Source organism: Bufo bufo, chromosome 2, assembly GCF_905171765.1.
Source record: "Bufo bufo chromosome 2, aBufBuf1.1, whole genome shotgun sequence".
Taxonomy (NCBI): Eukaryota; Metazoa; Chordata; class Amphibia; order Anura; family Bufonidae; genus Bufo; species Bufo bufo.
Window position 1 is genome coordinate 52,214,149 of NC_053390.1, and position 21,692 is coordinate 52,235,840.

General features: G+C 41.0%; 1 protein-coding gene across 1 annotated transcript; it reads left to right on the plus strand.

Annotated features, from left to right (window-relative positions):
• Positions 1-5,444: 5,444 nt before the first annotated feature.
• Positions 5,445-20,519, plus strand: LOC120991315 (gastrin releasing peptide). Its single transcript, XM_040420153.1, has 3 exons — positions 5,445-5,607; positions 15,958-16,214; positions 20,472-20,519. The coding sequence occupies exons 1-3, from the start codon at positions 5,445-5,447 to the stop codon at positions 20,517-20,519; spliced, it is 468 nt and encodes a 155-aa protein (XP_040276087.1).
• The last annotated feature ends 1,173 nt before the right edge of the window (positions 20,520-21,692 follow it).

Here is a 21,692-nt window from a genome sequence, read left to right on the forward strand (position 1 = left end):
GATTATTGTGTATACTCACGGGACCTCCACAAGGCTTCTGTCTGTCCAGATAGAACATTAAAGGGGTGAGATAACATTGAGGAGCGCTCCTAAGGGGGCTGGAGCAGTTAACGGCTTGATTTAAAATGTCATTTAATTAGATTCATCAGCAAAAACCACAACTATGGAAACAATGGGAACCGTTGAATAGGCTCTGTCACTAGGATCAGCCCTATTAAACCAGGCATACTGCCAGGTAAGGGTCATGCTGATTAAAACTATACCTTTTTTCTTGTCTGTATACTAAAGACCTGAGTTTTTATTCATATGTAAATGAGCAAATGGAGCACTAAGAGGCGGGCTGAATCATCTGAGCTCTGCACACGCCCCCTCCCCTTGATTGACAGGTCTAGCCATCTGGCTGAGGGCAGAGTTGTGTCTTAACATCTACATATCATATCACTATGTACTATAGCTTCACCAGACTGAGATCTGCTCAGAAAGCTAATCTACAGATTACTGCTTTATTCACAGGCACAATATATGATAAGAAAGATACCAGCAATCTGTGTCAAGCTATAAGTATAGAAACAACAGGCATCTCTATGCGGTAGTGTATATAGACATTCTTGGTTTTAGTCCAAGGAGAGATAAATAGTTTCTTTCAATTATTATGTTTTCTTTTATATTTAAAACCCTATTAAAAGGCTAGGCTATACTATAATTAGGGATGAGCGAATCAACTTCGGATGAAACATCCGAAGTCGATTCGCATAAAACTTTGTTCTAATACTGTACGGAGCAGGAGCTCTGTACAGTATTTAGAATGTATTGGCTCCGATGAGCCGGTTATTGCCTTGGAACCGAACCCGAGTTCAGGAAATGTTTTTTTATTGTGCAAATTAATTTATGAAGCTATTGAGCATAGTCTTTCGAGACTTAGCGAAGCAGTAACTTCGGCTCATCGAAACCAATACATTCTAATACTGTACGCAGCTCCTGCGAAGTTTTATGCGAATCGACTTCGGATGTTTCATCCAAAGTCGATTCACACATCCCTAACTATAATAAACAATACATAATTATATAAAAATAATAAGGCCTTAATATATTGAGAATAGTGTTTTGTTTTAAAAAAAAAACCTATTACTGCTTTATTCACAGACACAATATATGATTATATAGAAGCCAGTGATATTTATTAGCTTTCTAAACAACATTATTCTCAATATGATAAGGAAATAGATTTTTCTTATGGGATAAATGTGGAAGAAAAAAAATATCTGAAGAAGTCTTTCCTAAGATTCAAACCAGGGATCTCTACATACAAAGCCAATAGCTTAACCTCTAAACTACACTGAACAAAAATATAAACGCAACACTTTCGGTTTTGGTCCCATTCTGCATGAGCTGAACTCAAAGATCTCAAACATTTCCTACATACACAAAAGACCCATTACTCTCAAATATTATTTACAAATCTGTCTAAATCTGTGTTAGTGAGCACTTCTCCTTTGCCGAGATAATCCATCACACCTGACAGGTGTGGCATATAAAGGCGCTGATTAGACAGCATGAATATTGCACAGGTGTGCCTTAGACTGCCCACAATAAAAGGCCACTCTGAAATGTTCACAGTTTTGCCTTTCTGACAGAAAATCAGTATCTGGTGTGGCCACCATTTGCCTCATGCAGTGCAACACATCTCCGTCGCATAGAGTTGATCAGGTTGTTGATTGTGGCCTGTGGAATGTTGGTCCACTCCTCTTCAATAACTCTGCGAAATTGCAGAATATTGGCAGGAACTGGAACACGCTGTCGTACACACCGATCCAGAGAATCCCAAACATGCTCAATGGGTGACATGTCCGGTGAGTATGCTGGCCATGCAAAAACTGTGATGTTTTCAGCTTCCAGGAAGGTGTACAGATCCTTGCAATATGGGCCGTGCATTATCATGCTGCAACATGAGGTGATGGTCGTGGATGAATGGCACAGCAATGGGCCTCAGGATCTTGTCACAGTATCTCTGTGCATTCAAAATGCCATCAATAAAATGCACCTGTGTTCATTGTCCATAACATACGCCTGCCCATGGGCCACCCGATCCACAACATTGACGTCAGCCAACCGCTCACCGACACGACGCCACATACACTGTCTGCCATCTGCCCTGAACAGTGACAACCGGGACTCATCCATGAACAGAACGCCTCTCCAACATGTCAGATGCCATCGAATGTGAGCATTTGCCCACTCAAGTCGGTTACGACGACGAACTGCATTCAGGTCCAGACCCCGATGAGGACGACGAACATGCAGATGAGCTTCCCTGAGACGGTTTCTGACAGTTTGTGCAGAAATTCTTTGGTTATGCAAGCTGATTGTGGCTGCAGCTGTCCGGGTGGCTGATCACAGACGATCATGGAGGTCATGGGCTGGTGTGGTTACACGTGGTCTGCAGTTGTGAGGCCGGTTGGATGTACTGCCAGATTCTCTGAAACGCCTTTGGAGACGTCTTATGGTAGAGAAATTAACATTTATTGCATGGGCAACAGCTCTGGTAGACATTCCTGCAGTCAGCATGCCAATTACACGCTCCCTCAAACGTTGCAACATCTTTGGCATTGTGCTGTGTGATCAAACTGCACATTTCAGAGTGGCCTTTTTATTGTGGGCAGTCTACCTGTGCAATATTCATGCTGTCTAATCAGCACCTTGATATGCCACACCTGTGAGGTGTGATGTATTATCTCGGCAAAGGAGATGTGCTCACTAACACAGATTTAGACAGATTTGTGAATGATATTTGAGAGTAATGGGTCTTTTGTGTATGTAGAAAATGATTCAGAGCTTTGAGTTCAGCTCATGCAAAATGGGAGCAAAACCGAATGTGTTGCGTTTATATTTTTGTTCAGTGTATTACATACCACATAGAGAAACATGCTTTTTCTATACTTATAAGCTGACACATATCACTGGTGTCTGTATAATCATATATTGTGCCTGTAAATAAAGCAGTAATATGTAGATTTGCTTTCTGAGCAGATCTCAGTGTGGTGAAGCTATAGTACATAGTGATATGATATTTAGCTGTACATGCTACACACAGCTCTAGGACACAGCTCTGCTCACAGCAGTGCTCAGATGATTCATCCCCGCCCCTTAGTGCTCTAATTGCTTATTTGCATATGAATAAAACCATATATTTCTCTGTAGCTGTTTATCGTACAGACAAAAGAAAGGTATAGTTTTAATCAGCATGATGAGCCCTACCAGCCAATATGTCTGGTTTAATAGGGTTGATCCTGGTGACAGAGCCGCTTTAATCAGCTAATAAATGCATACTGTCTGATTTGCACTTTTGAGGTGACTCAGCCCTGGCCTGTAGCCTGTTCATATGTAGAACTAACCGAGGATCAAGAAATGTTAAATCTGAGCCTGTACAATATACAATATAACATATTAATGGGTCAGTCTCAGGAGAACGGTCCAGTTCCAAATGTCCTATTTGGCCCTACTGATGTTATAGAGGGGATGGTCATCTGCCCTCCCTATTAGCCACAGTTGAGAACCAAAGCAAGCATCAGTACCTTTTCTGGAGATTTGGCTCAGCCAATAAACTGTGGCCCATTCATTTGTATAGGCAGCAACTATTCTCCTGGTCAGCAACTATTCTCACTGGGCTGTAGGTAAGTACACCAAACTTTCATAATGTATATGAAACCTGAGCATATTTAGCTCTTCTTATTGGATAACCACTTTAAATTTTTGAGGTTTTCCGATGGGGTTCTGTTGTTACAACCAGAGGCCAAGGATAGCTATCCCTGACTGGCTATAGCCAGCTCTCAAAGGCCCCGTCCTCTTGTCCAAGATCCCAGTGTCTCAAGGGTTCAGTCTCTTAATGACCATTCCTTGAATCTCAAAGTTTAGGTATCTTACATGTTCTTCATCAGTTACGTCCCAGAGGTGATCTCACTATGGGACATTCAGAGTACTCCTCTCCTCAAGTCTGCACTTATTCTGGCAGTAGATCAATGTCACACCAGGCTCCCCTTCCCCATCTCAATGATCCAAACACACTTCCCTTTCACAGTTTACTCCTTCCAGTCTAGTCTATTCCGGAGGGCAACCAGTTCCCACTGTAGATATCTCACCTGCCCTAGAGACAGAGATCCTCGCAAATCCCAACAGGATTGAGTTATGGTCTTCCTCAGTTGAACCCCTATTGAAACTCATTAAGGAGAAACCTCTAGAGTGTGAGTGTAGGGTTCAACTGTTTGAATGGCATGGGGTTTTTGTAGGGACAGTATTTCATTATCCATTTTGTTTCATCCCTGGGATTGAAAGATTCAACATCCAATGGACGGAATTTACATCATACTAGGACACCTAGGAGAGTGGTTCCATACATTGCATACATACAGTATGTCAGTTCTTCTATCATCAGCTTTGATACAATTTATATGGCTAATGAGCTTGAATGTTATGTTAAGACTATTGTGTTATAAGATACTTTTTTTAGGCATTTTTAGGGACTAAACCTACCAGAAATTGTCCTTATGTTTGCAACCTCCTCTGGGTTCATCAAAATTCTCCTCTGTAGATTGAAGCGTTAGCATGACGGACATGTTTTGGTAGCCCACAGGTCAGGAGTAACACAATTTAGCAGAATCTTGCCAACCTTCCCTCCAGGTCACAACCTCCTCACTCCACTTTCATTTAGGTTATATTACATTGTGGAGATATTGACATGTTTGACATTTTCTGCAGACAAAACCCAGAATGAAGAATGTGCATCCAGAGATAAAGCCTGGGCTTCACCTCTAGGGTTCCATTGACTCAGCTAAGCTAACTCAATTAAAAAATGCCATCTATCTATGTGGTGTCATCCGGGAGGTACTACTTTATACCAATCCATTCATGAGTCCTGCAACTGTGGAGACCAAACACCCTTTTTTTTTTTATATATGTAATGAACATTTGGTGAAAGGTGTCAGAACTTAGATTACAACCAGTAAGGGAAACAGAAGAGGAACATGATTTATTATTGGAAACAAATAGTAATAATATTTGAGTGACACGGAGCACAGGTGGTATTGGCATATATGACTCACTTACATCGGGTCAGTTGTTGGTTGGGGTCAGTGCGGAGCTAGTGTGGAGGAGGTGCTAGGCTGATAAATCCTGACACCAGACCTTCCTTCTTCACTTATAAATGCTGCTCTGTGATACTAGAAGAGGCAGGATTCCAGGGGAGACAGGAGAGTTGACAGTGCAGCACCACAAATAGGGACAGCTCTCTGCTTCAGTCACCTTGGACAGCTCCATTTCAGCTCCAGCACCCTAGACAGCTCCAGACTCAGCTTCAGCACCCAGGACAGCTTCAATCTCAGCTTCAGCATCATAAACAGGTTTAGATCTCAGTTTCAGCACCCAGGACATCTCCTTTATTATAGAAAGCAATGGAAGGAGCATTGATCTTCTGGAGATACCGCACCCTCTTCTCCCTCATTCTCTGCACTTTGGTCCTATTCAAAGTTCATTCCCAGGCAGCTCCATCCCAGCAGCACCAGGACACAGCTCCTCTCTCCAAAATATACACCCGGGGCAGCCACTGGGCTGTAGGTAAGTACACCAAACTTTCATAATGTATATGAAACCTGAGCATATTTAGCCTACTCAAACTCACACAAGAAATATTGTCTGAGACGTGGCTACCTTCACACGCACTAAGGCAATTCAGATTTACCAACAGGTACTATAGTAGATGATGTAGGGTTGTGATATCAAACTTTGTGACTCTTCAGGTGCTCTGTAAGTGCAATGCTCAGCATGCCCTGTCAGACCTGGAGTACAGCTGCGGGGGAGCCACAGGTTTAATAAAAGGCTACATAGTATAAAAGGCTGCAAAGTATAATAGACTATATAGTATAATAGGCTACATAGTATAAAAGGCTACATATTATAAAAGGCTAGATAGTGTAAAGACTACAAAGTAAAAAGGCTACATAGTATGAAAGACTGCAAAGTATATGAGGCTACATAGTATAATAGACTACATTGTATAAAGGCTACATAGTATAAAAAGCTAGATAGTATAAAGGCTACAAAGTCAAAAGGGTACATAGCATAAAATGCTACATAGTATATGAGGCTACATAGTATAACAGGTTACATAGTATAAAGGCTACAATGTACAAAGGCTACATGGTATATGAGGCTCCATAGGAAATAGATAATATAAATCCATCTATAGAATGATTGATATATAGATAAATTTAGGGTAGATAGATAAGGCTACATAGTATATGAGGCTATATAGTATATAGATAGTATACTTCTATCTCTAGAAAGATAGATATATAGATATATTTAAGGTAGATAGATCCATATTAGATAGATCGAGATAGATAGATAGATAGATAGATAGATAATAAAATAGATATAGATAGATGTAGATACATTCATAATTCATACAAGATAGATATAAAAAATATAACATTGGTAAATTATTAACTAGTTTTAGGACTCTGATAAATTCACATTTCTGACAAGAGGAAATAGCTTCAAGTAGCTTTACAGTATTTACTATGTGTCTATTAAGAGCACAATCTCACCAATTACAAACAAATTAGTCCTTATGTTTGAAGTTAATTACTCCAATGACCGTCATCTGTATTTTATAGCCTCTTAATTGATCTGTGTGAGAAATTGTCATAATACAAAGCGTCATATATAATATTACCTGCTGAAAAATGAAGATAATACACTCTGCAACCACAACTAATTTTTAGCAAAGTTTGAGCAAATCCAATTTGTTGCAGATTTACAGAATTTAAATACTTGCTGGATAACAAAGGAACAATTAGATAGATAGATAGATAGATAGATAGATAGATATAAGATAAGATATACATTAGAGATTATCAAACAATTTAATTTGTTTTGTGCACGATTCATCAATTTTTTTTTATTGATTTGTGACAGATTCAATTCTACATTAATCAAATGTGCTCTGATTGGCCTGAAAATTCTTGTATTACACTCTGAGGTCTCCTAGGACTTTTCATTCTCTCTTTTTACATAAATTTTTGCTTTTTCTCCCCTTCCCCCTCCCCAAGGTCTTGAATGCAATGACAGCAAAAGTAAATGATGTCTGAGTGACACTGACATACATAGCTATGGGTAAACGCATATTTGACTACGTTATTGAACCGCGTGTTAAAAAACATACCGAGCCGGCACATCTCTCATGCTTTTTCATATTACAAAGCTTCCAAAAATTTGCCCCTTATTGGGGGCACATGATGTGCGGTGTTTTGGGAAAAAACAGCGTACAAAAATTATGTCTTAATGGGAGAAGATCCCTGCCCCTATTTATACACACACGTTAATGTCAGAGGAAACATGAAAAACTGCTCCACCAAGTTGATGATACTGAACTGGCTGCTGCGGCTTCCGGCGGGAGGTTAATGACTCATCAGGGAGCGGAGAGGGGCCTCCCGGTCATACACACAGGCGTCAGGCGTCTTCTCGATGAAAGCCACAGCAAGCTGCGTACACAGTTTATCTTGATAGTACAACAATTTTGCCTTCCTTTCGGCAACAGGAAAATATTTCCCCGATTTTGCATTGATAGCTAGGGTCTAAAAGCACAGCTTTCCAGTAATCATCAAATTGCTTCATGTGAATGATACGCCTGTCAGTGCGTAAGAAAGCAAGCACAAAGCTTGCCATGCTCCCCAGCATGCCGACTCTGACCCCACTGAGATGATTGGTCCTCATAGCCAGTGTCATCATTATCATCATCAACCTCCTGCTCCTCCATCCACCACCAAATGTTATTTCCCCCATATGCAGTGCAGCCATGATGTTCCTGCCATTGTCTCTGACCACTTTGCCCAGTTGGAGTTGGCAGGGAGATGGTCAGCGGAATGTTTGCTGCTTGATGCACTTCAGTAAGTGATCGGCTGTGTGGCTACTCTCGCCCAGGCCGATCAGCTCTAAGACGGCATGGCAACGCTTCACTTTAAACATGTGTTAAGAGGTAGGGAGAGTAGGAGCAACACTCTGCCCTGCTGATCTTGGGGATGGGAGGATGTCCACTGTGGAGGATGTGGAGGAGGCGAATAAGCACCTGGTGTAGGAATCAGATGGATACAAACGAGGAGATGTCAATAGGACCTGGCCTTGTTGCTGTGGTGCTGCATCACCACTACCATGAAAAACATTGACTCGGTCGGCCATGAAAGACATTTACTGTCTCTGCCAATAACAGCTGCACCAGGTGTCCATGGAGGCATGCATCTTGTAGCACAGTGAGATTTGAAAGGAGCGGACATGTTTCAGTTGACAGTACAAGGCAGGGATGCCTTTTTTTGGAGAAATAAAGGCGGCTATTTATCTTCCAGTGAAACTGAGCGCACACCATCAGCTTTCTAAAGGCAGCAGAATTCACTAAGTGGTGTGGCAGCGACTGCACCGCCAGCAGCATGGCCAGGTGGGAGTTAAGCTTGCACACTATTGGCTTGCTGGGTGCGTAAAGTTGTTTCCTGGCCACACATTCCATTAATGGTGGCTGATGATGGAGCAAAGTGGGAAGAGGAGGAGTCTGAGCAGGATAAGAAGTAGCTAGGGGTGGACTGACCATTCGGGCACTCGGTCATGCACCGAGGGCCCGCCGGCACTAGGGGGCCCACCCGCCCCCGTGAGAGGCTCCTGCAGAGCCGTCCGCAGGGCAGCTGCCCCGCCAGGTCTACTATGTACTACTCACCCACGACAAGTTACTATCAAAGTAGTGCAGGCGCAGCAGTCAGGCCTGGCCGGACGGCAGCGTAAGCGTAACGTTACTCACTTCATCATGCGCCTGCTCCGCCTGCTTCATAAGTGAGAGGAGAAGGTGGCGTCCGGCCGGCCTGCTACAACGCAAGTTTGCAACGCCATTGCGCCAACGCTAGTAGTACTGTGTGAGAGTGAGTACTAGAGTAATACTTAGTAAAAATGAATTAAATCATTCAAAATCAAAACGGACATGTCATCACCCGATATATGAGGCTTGTGTCCTTGTGATTTCATCTGTGCATTGAAGCAGTAACTGTTATTTTAATACTAACTAGGATAATACATATCCACCTGTGCCATCTTCTGTCCGAGGGGCATGGTCAGTGCTCATGTAATGTCACACACACACCCTGGTGAAGGTCACCAGGGTGTGTGTGACAATAGTCACAATACATGAGCGCTGAGCCGCAGCCGCTGACCATGCCCCCGGACAGGAGATGGCACAGGTGGATATGTATTACCCTAGCATAACAGTTACTGCTTCAATGCACAGATGAAATCACAAGGACACAAGCCTCATATATTGGGTGACATGTTCTATACTGTAGTTAATGGCTACAGGTCAGGCTGGGGCTACAGACATTTTGTAGAGCAGCAGCGCCAGATTTCCATCTTTGAAATAGGGCTGCAGCTGCAGTCCAGAGGAGGACATGATCTGTGGCCTTGACGCCTTTTGTAGAAACTTACTGGAGTGTTTGAACTTTGCTGCCCTCTAGTGGCTGTTTTGAAGAATGCAAGTTTTCTGAAAACAATGGGAGAATTGTTGTAGTCAGTTAAAGAGGACCTTTCATGGGTCCGGACTTTGTTAACAATTTAGCAGTACATGGGATGTCCCTGCACTTACTATTATATATGGTTGCCGTTCCGTTTGCCCGCTGTGGCCCCCGTTACCGTCTGCCGCGCTGTATGCTAATTACTACTATCTTCGCACAAGGGAGGAGACATCATCTTCTGTCCCTGGGCGTTCCTTCTCCCTGGCTGTGATGTTGTGCGCTGCGATTGGACAGCGCTACAGCCAGGGAGAAGGAACGCCCAGGGACAGAAGATGATGTCTCCTCCCTTGTGCGAAGATAGTAGTAATTAGCATACAGCGCGGCAGACGGTAACGGGGGCCACAGCGGGCAAACGGAGTGGCAGACAGATATAATAGTAAGTGCAGGGACATATCTGGGTGCCGCTCTACATGTCCTGCTAAATAGTTAACAAAGTTCGGACCCATGAAGGGTCCTCTTTAACTGACTACAACAATTCTCCCATTGTTTTCAGAAAACTTCTCCCTTCTGTGTAGGTGATGTGGGCGGTGCGATATGTGGGTGGGGCTGTGTGTGGGTGTGGCTTGAGGGCGGGCGGGGACACAGGGGCCCCATAATCTACTATTGCCCGGGGGCCCCATGTGTTGTCAGTCCGCCCCTAGAAGTAGCTGGTGATGATGATGATGATGACGACAAGAACACTGTCAGGAGGCGGACAGGGCCCTGGGCAAAATCAAAAGTGGGGCCCCAAATCTTGTAATAATGTACTAACAACACAGTTACATTCTGTCAATTTCCGGCCCTTAAAGCTCCCTAACACAGACATGCACCCTCATGGCCCCAGAATACGCCACATTCCCCCTCCCCTCAGAGTAATGAGTTCTCCTCACTGAGGAGTGTGTTAAATAATCCTGTTCTATAAATAAGCCGCAGCGTGTACTAGACTTCCAGGCTCATTCTTAGTATATCCCAGTTCAGGCCACTAGATGGTAACACTGAACTGTGATATAGTGATTTCAATACAGAATAATGGAGCAATTTACATCTGATGATTGTAAGTTGTAGGCCACTTGGGAGACAAAAAGTAAAAACATTTTTTTTAAAGTTTTGAAATTACAAATTAAAATAACGCCATTCCCCAAAGTAAAAAGACACACACAAAAAAATAATAGCATTATGGGCATTGCCGCATGCAAAAACGCCCATTCTATTAAAATATTTTAAAAAGTTAGCCCATATGGTAAAAGGCCGATTCACGTTTTTTTCATCACTTTATCTTCCAAGAAAATTTAATAAAAAGTGATCAAGCCATACACACACCAAAATGGTATTGTCAACAACAGAAGCCTTCCCACACATCTCCGTAGACATAACTATAAAAAAGTTATGAGGGTCAGAATATTGCGATGAAAAGAATTTTTATTTTTTTTACAAAGTGAGTCCTGATGAGGCTTAGCTTGCTGCAGGGAATGGGCCTATAGACGTCCTGAGCGGGGTGCTGTTAGGGTTGCCACCTTTCCCAGCAAAAAATACTGGTTACAAAAGTTAAAAAGGTTGGTGTGGGTTAATACGAGTGTTATTTGACCATATTTTACGTTTTGCTCCATTTTTTTTCTCAATAAAATCTGACTTTTTACTGTTGGGGACACCCTGTGTATTTAAGTTTTATTTAGCCTCTATTTTTTAAATGTTTCTGTGGGAATTCAAACTCACAACCATCTACATTAAAGGTAAAAAACCTTAACCACTGGGCTATAGAGCTCAATGCTAAGTAATTGCTGAAAAACCTCATTGAAGTTTCTCTTGTGTTAAAAACCTCATAGAATTTTCTCTTGTATTATACAGCTGACTTAGCCTTGAGCTCTATAGCCCAGTGGTTAATGTTATTGCCTTCAACGTCAATGGTTGTGAGTTCAAATCCCCACAGAAACATTTCAAAAATAGAGTCTAAATTAGACTTATAAACACAGGGTGTCCCCAGGCATAATGACCATCCTTGGGAATACCCCTTTCATGTTCATAACACTGACTCCATATATGGACACATCCATATATGGAGTCAGAGCAGGGACTCCTAAGCCGGCAAAGTTCCCACTGTTCAATCATCTGCAAGGCTGAAGCAGGGGCCCCTTAGAGGATCGGGGCCAGTTTACCGGCCCTGGAGGAGGACGCTTTTGTTCTGCTTTTCCCACAGAATCTAGTGATGCCGCTTCATGTGCTGCAATTGAGCTGTGATGCCTACATTTGTGTTTAAATGCCTACGACTTATTTTAATCCTGCAGATCTTGCACATGGCAATACTTTTGTCTTCTGACACTGGGGAGAAAAACTGCCCCTGAGCCTTTGCCCACAGTATTAGCGCCATGACCAGTTCCCGAGATGACCATAATAGATACAGAACTGGCCCTAGCAATTTTTTGGGAGGTTCTGGTTGAACGTTGCCTTTGCTCCTTATTGCTGCAGCGGCCACCACTCTCCTCCTCGGAAGTCACCTCCTCCTCAGAACCCTAATCTGGCTCCCAGGTCCTGTCTAACACACAAACATTGTCATAGTCCTCACCCTCCTTGCCACTTTTATCAGACTGTGATATGTGATTGTGGACTCCTTGGTCCCCTTCTGATTTCCTGCTCTGTATTTGTCCCAAGTGTCACTGCCCCTAAAGCCACCACCACAAAGGTTATAAGTGCCACTATTACCACCGCCAACCGAGCTATGCATGGGTTCCCCCACCTACCCCGAACTTCCTCCTCATGGCAGTCCAAACTCTGTTCTCACATAGTGTGTGGAGTTTTGTTGCCTCTTAGGAAAAAAAGAAGGCGCCCCATTAGGAGGGGACAGTGAAGAGAGGATGCAGCTAAAAGGCTTCTCTGGGGCTGCAAGGAGGAGAGGGAGCAGGAGGAATGGTGTGACTCCTGGCTCAAAGACACGGTGTCAGACTAAGAAGTGATATTCAGATCCTGCTGTGACTGAGAGGAGGAGCAAGCCATCCAGTCCTAAATCTTATCCTCTTTTTCCTAATTAATAATGTGGCGCCTATTGGAAGCCAGGGAGAACTGTGGCCTACTACTACTACTGGCTGGATGGCTGGTGCTGCTACTGCTGTTTTCACTACTATTCACACTTTAACTCTAAGATGATGAGGCATGGTTCTTTTGTTTTCCACTCTTCCATTTACCAGACATTTTATATTTATGTTAAAAATTTAATTTATAAATTAAAATTCAAGGGTTTGTTTTACAGATTATTAAATTGTACTGGCAAAATTTCAGGTGTATTTTCTTTTATTTAAAGACAGAGGCAAAATTAAACTTAAATACACCTCCCTTTTTACAAACACACTGCACACTGGTGTTGACAAACTAAAATGTTAATACAATGCATGAAATGAAACTGCTGTATTAATGTAGTTGTTACAGTACAATGTGTTCAGTAATAATACAGGTATCCTGATGCAATATAATACATTAACGGTTAACTGGTATATGAATGTTATTATTGCAGCAAAACATGTTCAGTAATACTGCATGGTAATCTTGACTCAATACAATTGGTCATAAAATGTGATCTGATCTTCATCTAAGTCACAACAATAGACAATCACAGTCTGCTTAAACTAATAACACACAAAAAATTAAATGTTACCATGTTTTTATTGAACACACCATGTAAACATTCACAGTGCAGGTGGAAAAAGTATGTGAACACTTAGATTTAATAACTGGTTGAACCTCCTTTGGCAGCAATAACTTCAACCAAACGTTTCCTGTAGTTGTAGATCAGACGTGCACAACGGTCAGGAGTAATTCTTGACCATTCCTCTTTACAGAACTGTTTCAGTTCAGCAATATTCTTGGGATGTCTGGTGTGAATCGCTTTCTTGAGGTCATGCCACAGCATCTCAATCGGGTTGAGGTCAGGACTCTGACTTGGCCACTCCAGAAGGCTTTTTGTCTTCTCTTTAAGCCATTCTGTTGTTGATTTACTTCTATGCTTTGGGTCGTTGTCCTGTTGCAACACCCATCTTCTGTTGAGCTTCAGCTGCTGGAGAGATGGCCTAAAGTTCTCCTGCAAAATGTCTTGATAAATTTGGGAATTCATTTTTCCTTCGATGATAGCAATCCGTCCAGGCCCTGATGCAGCAAAGCAGCCCCAAACCATGATGCCCCCACCACCATACTTCACAGTTGGGATGAGGTTTTGATGTTGGTGTGCTGTGCCTCTTTTTCTCCACACATAGTGTTGTGTGTTTCTTCCAAACAACTCAACTTCGGTTTTATCTGTCCACAGAATATTTTGCCAGTACTGCTGTGGGACATCCAGGTGCTCTTGTGCAAACTGTAAACGTGCAGCAATGTGTTTTTTGGACAGCAGTGGCTTCCTCTGTGGTATCTTCTTATGAAATCCATTCTTGTTTAGTGTTTTACGTATCGTAGATTCGCTAACAGGGATGTTAGCATATGCCAGAGACTTTTGTAAGTCTTTAGCTGACACTCTAGGATTCTTCTTCACCTCATTGAGCAGTCTGCGCTGTGCTCTTGAAGTCATCTTTACAGGACGGCCACTCTGAGAGTAGCAGCAGTGCTGAACCTTCTCCATTTATAGACAATTTGTCTTACCGTGGACTGATGAACAGCAAGGCTTTTGGAGATACTTTTATAACCCTTTCCAGCTTTATGCAAGTCAACAATTCTTAATCGTAGGTCTTCTGAGAGCTCTTTTGTGTGAGGCATCATTCACATCAGGCAATGCTTCTTGTGAAAAGCAAACCCAGAACTGGTGTGTGTTTTTTATAGGGCAGGGCAGCTGTAACCAACACCTCCAATCTCATCTCATTGATTGGACTCCAGTTGGCTGACACCTCACTCCAATTAGCTCTTGGAGATGTCATTAGTCTAGGGGTTCACATAATTTTTCCACCTGCACTGTGAATGTTTACATGGTGTGTTCAATAAAAACATGGTAGCATTTAAATCTTTGTGTGTTATTAGTTTAAGCAGACTGTGATTCTCTATTATTGTGACCTAGATGAAGATCAAATCATATTTTATGACCAATTTGTGCAGAAATCCATATCATTCCAAAGGGTTCACATACTTTTTCTTGCAACTGTATGCTGTTAGGGTGCTGGAAATAAGCTTATGAACTGTAGAAACTTTTTTTTACAAAAAAAGCTGGTTGTTTATACAGAAAAAATATGAGTTTCTTGCACGATTCTGTGATCCAGAACTTACCAGCAAGTTGTATGAAACAACTGACCAGTCCCTCACTCTCTATACTAAGCTTTCAATGATAAAAACTCTGAAATCTAACCAGTTATATCTCCAATTATCTCCCTATAATGCCCTTAATAACTAGCTTGTGTCTGTAATTGTTTTTTGTTATACAAAGTCACAGCTAACTAGTGAATGGCGCTTGGTTCATTCTTAGCAGAAGTACCGTACTGAATACTGCCCCCTGATTGGCTGATCAGGCTGTCAGCCTCTGAGCCAATTAGGGCAAGACTCCTCCCCTCCTCCTTCCCAGGGTCATGTGATCTTCCATCTTCTTCCTTCCTGTTGTTTACCCCGCCACTGTCTGAAATCTTCCTATTCGTTTGAAGGACTTATTTTTGTGAAATTCTTAACAGATCCAATTTGTTTAGCATTGAATGGCTCATCTCTAATATTCACACATTATTATATCAATTCATTTTGCACTTGAAGTGTAACGTACACTTAGAATCACTGTTCAAGAAATCTTTGTATATATTTAAATTGATAATCGTCTACTGGGTGATCTACAAAGAAGGTAGTCAGTACTGACCTATGACTGGCTATCTATCTATCTATCTATCTATCTATCTATCTATCTTCTCAAAAACAGTTGTATCATACTTTAGCCCAGACTATTTAGCTCAGAAAATTGTCTATCTGGATACAATTGTATCAAACCCTCAGCTGTGGGATCTATATAGGTTTCAGCCTCTAGATATAAACAAGAGTATGTTAATTCACCGACTAAAAGCAGACATATTGAAAATGTTAAGGAAATTTAACACACAAAAAATTAGACACTTACAGGACTTCACTACATTATTGGGATAAGCCATTTTAGGGTCATCTACGGTAGGTACAGGTCTGTCAGCTGATGTCACTGTAGATAAAACCATGTGTGGTCAGCCCTTCATTAAAATCGGCACTGGACTCAGTTAGTCCTGGATAATAACTGTGGTCTCTGTTTGTGGACTTTTACCACAGTGGCCCTTATAAGTTCTGTAGAATTCATAGTTGAAGAGCAATATTGTATTGCATGATCAGGTCAGTGGTTCCCACTGATTAGGGTGACTTTATGCTCCTGTTTGTCATTGTGTTTAACTGTCTTCTGATATTCTGTTTACTCAAGGCCATTTAATGGGTAAAAAGAGTATAGAGGAATATCCTTATATGTATGATGGAGGAGACAGGACCTCCATCTCTGGGTATGCGGATGGCGATAAGTCCGTGGAAGGATCTCAACAGTGGAAAGATGCTCTTCTTAGCTTATTGAAGATGTTGGATACCAGCGACATCAGAAATTCCCAGTCCATGAGAGATACAAAGTTATATAACAGGAAATTCTGGGACTCTGAGGACATCAACAACAACAACAACTATAAAGAGGTGAGTGCTTGTCTAATGCCAACTTCTTATGAAGGTGTCACACAGTAAGGTAGATATTGGTCCTTTAACCCCTTCCCACCATAGACATTTATAGTTTATTTGTATTTATTTTTTCATCCCTGCCGTTCAATATCATAATTTCTTTTCATTTTTCCATCAACATAGCCACATAAAGGCTTGTTTTATGCAAGACGAGCTGTATTTTTTTAAATGACTATTTAATGTTGCATATAATGTTTTGAAAACATTATTTGTAGGGTGTAACTGAAGAAAGCCCACAATTCCTTCATTGTTTCTTGGTTTTGGTTTGTATGGCATTCGCTATGTTGTAAGTTAACCACTATGTCAACTTTAATCTGTGGGTCAGTAGAAATTTGGCAATACCAAATTTATATAGTTTCGTGTTTGGTTTTAGTAGTTTTATTTAATATTCTTTAAACAAAATTGGGATGACATATTCTGACATCCATAATGTTTTTATTCTTCCATTTTTTTAAGGGTTAGCTGTAGGTTTTTGCACTACTTTGGGATACATACAACTTTATGATAAGTTTGTATTTAATTTTGGCTTTCTGTTTTTTTTCCCATGGTGTTCACTGTCTGAGGTAAATAACATGATATTGTAACAGTTAAAAATGTCCATTTTATGTTTTTTTCTGAATTCAAAGATTTCTGAATAAAATAGGCTTAATAATGCTAAGTGAATAAAAATATTTGCTAAGCATGATAAAATATATTAAAGACATTAAATGGGTTGTCTCACGTCAGCAAGTGGAATGTATTATGCAGAGAAAGTTAATACAAGCCACTTACTAATGTATTGTTATTATCCATATTGCTTACTTTGTTGGCTGGATTCATTTTTCCATCATATTATACACTGCTCGTATCCATGGTTACGATCACCCTGCAATCCAGCAGTGGTGGCCATGCTTGCACACTATAGGAAAAAGTGTCATCCTCTTTGTGGCTGAGACCATGGCAGGTCTCATAGGCTGGTGCTTTTTCCTATAATGTGCAAGTACGACCACCACTAATAGATTGAAGAGTGGTCATAACCATGGCTATGAGCAGTGTATAATGTAATGGAAAAATGAATCCAGCCAACGAAGTAAGCAATATGGATAATAACAATATATTAGTAAGTGGCTTGTATTAACTTTCTCTGCATAATACATTCCACTTGCTGAAGTGAGACAACCCCTTTACTGTCTTTAATGCAATTTGCTGAAGTGACACTACCCCTTTAACATTACAGAAGTTATAAACAAATCACATACACAGTAAAAGTAGGTAACAATCAATCACCTGAAATGTATCAACAATGGGTGGAGTTCCACTGATGGCATTAAGCGGGTAAGATGGTGTCATCTGACTATCTCTCTCTCTGTATTACCATGGGGTGTTGGCCATTTACTATTTTGGTAGCATGACGACAGGAGCTCACCCCATTGTTGTTAAAGGCCAGGTGATTAATTGTTACCTGCTTTTACTCTGTATGTGATGTGTTTGTAATTTTGTAACTTTAATGTCTTTAATACATTATCACACTAGATATTTTTAATCACTTAGCCTTGAAAAGCCTATTGTATTCTCCAATCTTTGAATTAAAACAATATGAAAAGGAGGGTTTTGAACTTTTAATATTTTTATTAATACTTTATTAAACATGTATAGAGATATGGCGCACAGGAATGACACACGAATCAAAATAGAGGTGCTCACAGTAGAGAGGAATCACCCTTCCTCTAAATGGAATATATAATGGAAATAGAATCCCTGGGCACACTCCATATTCTAGGACCATATGGAATTTATTAATATAGATAAAATAAGCACTAGTATAAATCGATTAGTGAAATAGTAGATAAAATATAAACATAATTATCTTAAATACCAGATAAAATCTATACTCAGAATAGCAATGCATAAAATAAAATAACCTGTATGCATAAATAGGGTGGAAATGGTACAATAGTTAAAGTGCTTTGTGCGGGTAAACAGATGACTGCGCTTTTGATGGTTTTATCGAAGTCAGATAGCAGTAGTCACTTGTAATAAAACTTCACCTCCAAAAACAGCATCAAAATCGTGCAGCTGTCTTATGGATGCTCATAGTTCAATCTCAATACTTGAATATCCTCCAAATGCAGTGGCAATATAATGTCAATATGTTCAATAGGTGCACCTAAATCGCATTGTTTATTGTTTTTTCTTTTCATTATTGTTATTTTTTGTTTATTATAATAACCACCAAATGGGATGGTACATAGAGAATATTAGGAAGTTTAAAGAAACCATACTAATTATATAAAGAACCGATGAATCCATTCATCAAAAAATTCATATCAGATTTTAGAGAAGACCATAACCCCTATATAAAGGGTGATTTCATGGGGGACTGAGAACCACTGAGGAATGGGTGATTTAAAACCCCGAAACGCGTTTGGTCAAAGATCCCCCCGATATTTTGGAACATCATTTGATAAAGAATTCAACTCGTGCCAAACAAACCCTAAAGATCAAGTCCGACGCGCGGCGAATGGAAAGTTACTGCACTGCCACAAACTACTTCATCGGCTAACACGTGCAAACAACCATCATCGCGGAAGAGGGACAGACTGAGCTCGCAAGACACCAGCTCCCTGCTGTACTGGAGCGGTATCCAGAGCCACAGAGGGGTACTGAGAGGGCACGGTAAGAATATTCCAAACAGCATACCAACAGGAGTGTGCATTGTTGCAAACACAATAACTAGAACAGTTCGGCGGGACGCTGCTGACTTGTGAGTATAGCGGGACGCCGCTAAATTGCTACAAACTATCTTACCATATTGACATTATATTGCCACTGCATTTGGAGGATATTCAAGTATTGAGATTGAACTATGAGCATCCATAAGACAGCTGCACGATTTTGATGCTGTTTTTGGAGGTGAAGTTTTATTACAAGTGACTACTGCTATCTGACTTCGATAATACCATCAAAAGCGCAGTCATCTGTTTACCCGCACAAAGCACTTTAACTATTGTACCATTTCTACCCTATTTTTGCATACAGGTTATTTTATTTTATGCATTGCTATTCATATAGATAGAGTATAGATTTTATCTGGTATTTAGGACAATTATGTTTATATTTTATCTACTATTTCACTAATTGATTTATACTAGTGCTTATTTTATCTATATTAATAAGTTCCATATGGTCCTAGTATATGGAGTGTGCCCAGTGATTCTATTTCCACTTTATTAAACATGTTTACCTTTTCCTTAGTCTTACTAGGAGACTAGAGCATGTGATTTTTATTACAGTATATCATGCTTCTACATCTGAACTATGACTTATTCACAGTGACAGATTAACAAGCAGCTGTGAATTTATGAGGACCACACAATTTATATGACAGCAGTTATTTGTAACTAGTGGTTCTTCAGCTGTAGGAAACAACTACAATATCCAGCATGCCACACAAGCTGTGCATCGTCATAATATGCCTCAACTAATGTAGCAAAAGTATAGACTCCCGCTGGTATCTCTAGACCTTTAAAGCAAGCTCTCATTCAAATCTATGCAGCTCCATCGTTAAAGGAGATTATACAAAAAATAATTAAGACATTGCTGGAGGTCTGACTGCTGGGACCCATTGATCCTTAGAACAGGGATCTTAAGTCCTCTCCTCATACCTTTAACATGGTCATCTAATAATAGGAAAAGATATATGAGGTTTTGGCATAGATTGCTTCAAGCAAATCCATGGCAGATATTGAAACCAGACACCCACTAATCTCACATGCATTGTCTATCCAATGGGTAGATGATAAATATTTATGAGGAAAACCCCTTTAAATTCATAATATCAGAAGGAACATTCTAAAATGTATGAAAAAAAAAAAAAAAAAAATTTGGGCTATGGCCAGATTTACTACATATAACTGCCCATTTTTTCCATAAAAAATATGTTTGCAGATCCCCACGACTAAAAATGGGAAAACAATGCAAAGAACAAATGCATGAAAATGACTTCTTTCTTGCCATGGTAAAATTAAGTGATAAAACTCTGCTGTCAGCAGCTACCACTAGAGGGAGCTCTTCGCTCTTGGAGTTAGACAGCTAGTAGTGTACTTAGTGGTAGCTGTATTTGGTGATCTTCCCCATGGTAGTCAGGGAAGTAGTTCAGTACCAAGCCCTCACTCACCACAGGGTCCACCTCTTTGGTTGGTGGACCACTGCTTATAGCTGTTCATATCTTTCCAGGTGTTGGATTACCTCTACCAGATGATGAAGGAGAACGCACAGAGCTGAGAGTCCAGAGGAGAGGAGCAGTTTTGTCCCACATTTGATTGTACCAGATGCCTGATATATTATTTCTGTAAACGATATTTTGTGTACATGATGTGTTTCCTAGTCATAAACTTACGACTCCATTTTTCCAGAGCACGGACATACTTGCCTGATGTGTACATACCGGTCCAGGAAGGGTCTTCCAGTGACATAATTATATTTTAGCACCACTGACAAATTCATCTCTTTAGTTTGTAGATGCAGAATATTTTGACATTCACAATAAAAACTTCAAATAAAGATGTTGAGATGAGCTTTCTATTATATATGTTTTCTATTATATGTTGTGTTTTGTATTTTCTGTTAGATGTTGTGTTTTGCGTCATGCTGTGGTTTGCATTATCCGCTGTGTTTTCTATTATAGTCTGTATTATATGGTGTGTTTTGTGTCATATGCTGTGTTTTATTGTCACGGCGGGCGTGCACTCAGAATCACAGAAAACCCACCAACCAGGCTCTGGGCGAGAGACAGGGGAAGGGTCACCTCCTAGCTAATCCCTGACCTCTTTCCCTGCACTGTTCAGCCCACCTGCAGACCTTTAAGGTAGGTGTGAGATGTCCCCGTGCCTGGGCTGACAAAACCCTAACTTCCCTGAGATGGTGAAGAGTGGAAATAGGAGCAGCCTGCGGCATGACAGTACCCCACCCCCTTCTACGGGTGACCTCCGGACACCCCGGACCAACCTTATCCGGATGGGACCTATGAAAAGCCCTCACCAGTCAGTCAGCGTTGACATCCACCGCCGGAACCCACATCCTCTCCTCAGGACCGTATCCTCTCCAGTGCACCAGGTACTGAAGGGAACCCCGAAGAACTCTCGAGTCGAGAATCCTAGAGATCTCAAACTCCAAGTTTCCCTCGACCAGAACAGGAGGAGGAGGCAATGGCGATGGTTCCACCGGTCTCACGTATTTTTTTAGTAAAGACCTGTGAAACACATCATGGATCCTCCAAGTCTGCGGAAGATCAAGCCGAAACGCCACAGGATTGATCACCGCAGAAATTTTATACGGACCAATAAATCTAGGACCCAGTTTCCAAGATGGCACTCTCAATTTGATATTCTTAGTGGACAACCACACCAGATCACCCACACACAGGTCCGGACCAGTCACACGTCTCTTGTCAGCCAT

Coding starts and splice junctions, on each gene's coding strand:
- LOC120991315 (XM_040420153.1), top strand. CDS start 5,445: ATGGAAGGAGCATTGATCTTCTGGAGATACCGCACCCTCTTCTCCCTC. Junction 5,608..15,957: donor GGGCAGCCACTGGGCTGTAG/GTAAGTACACCA, acceptor TGTTTACTCAAG/GCCATTTAATGGGTAAAAAG. Junction 16,215..20,471: donor ACAACAACAACTATAAAGAG/GTGAGTGCTTGT, acceptor ATATCTTTCCAG/GTGTTGGATTACCTCTACCA.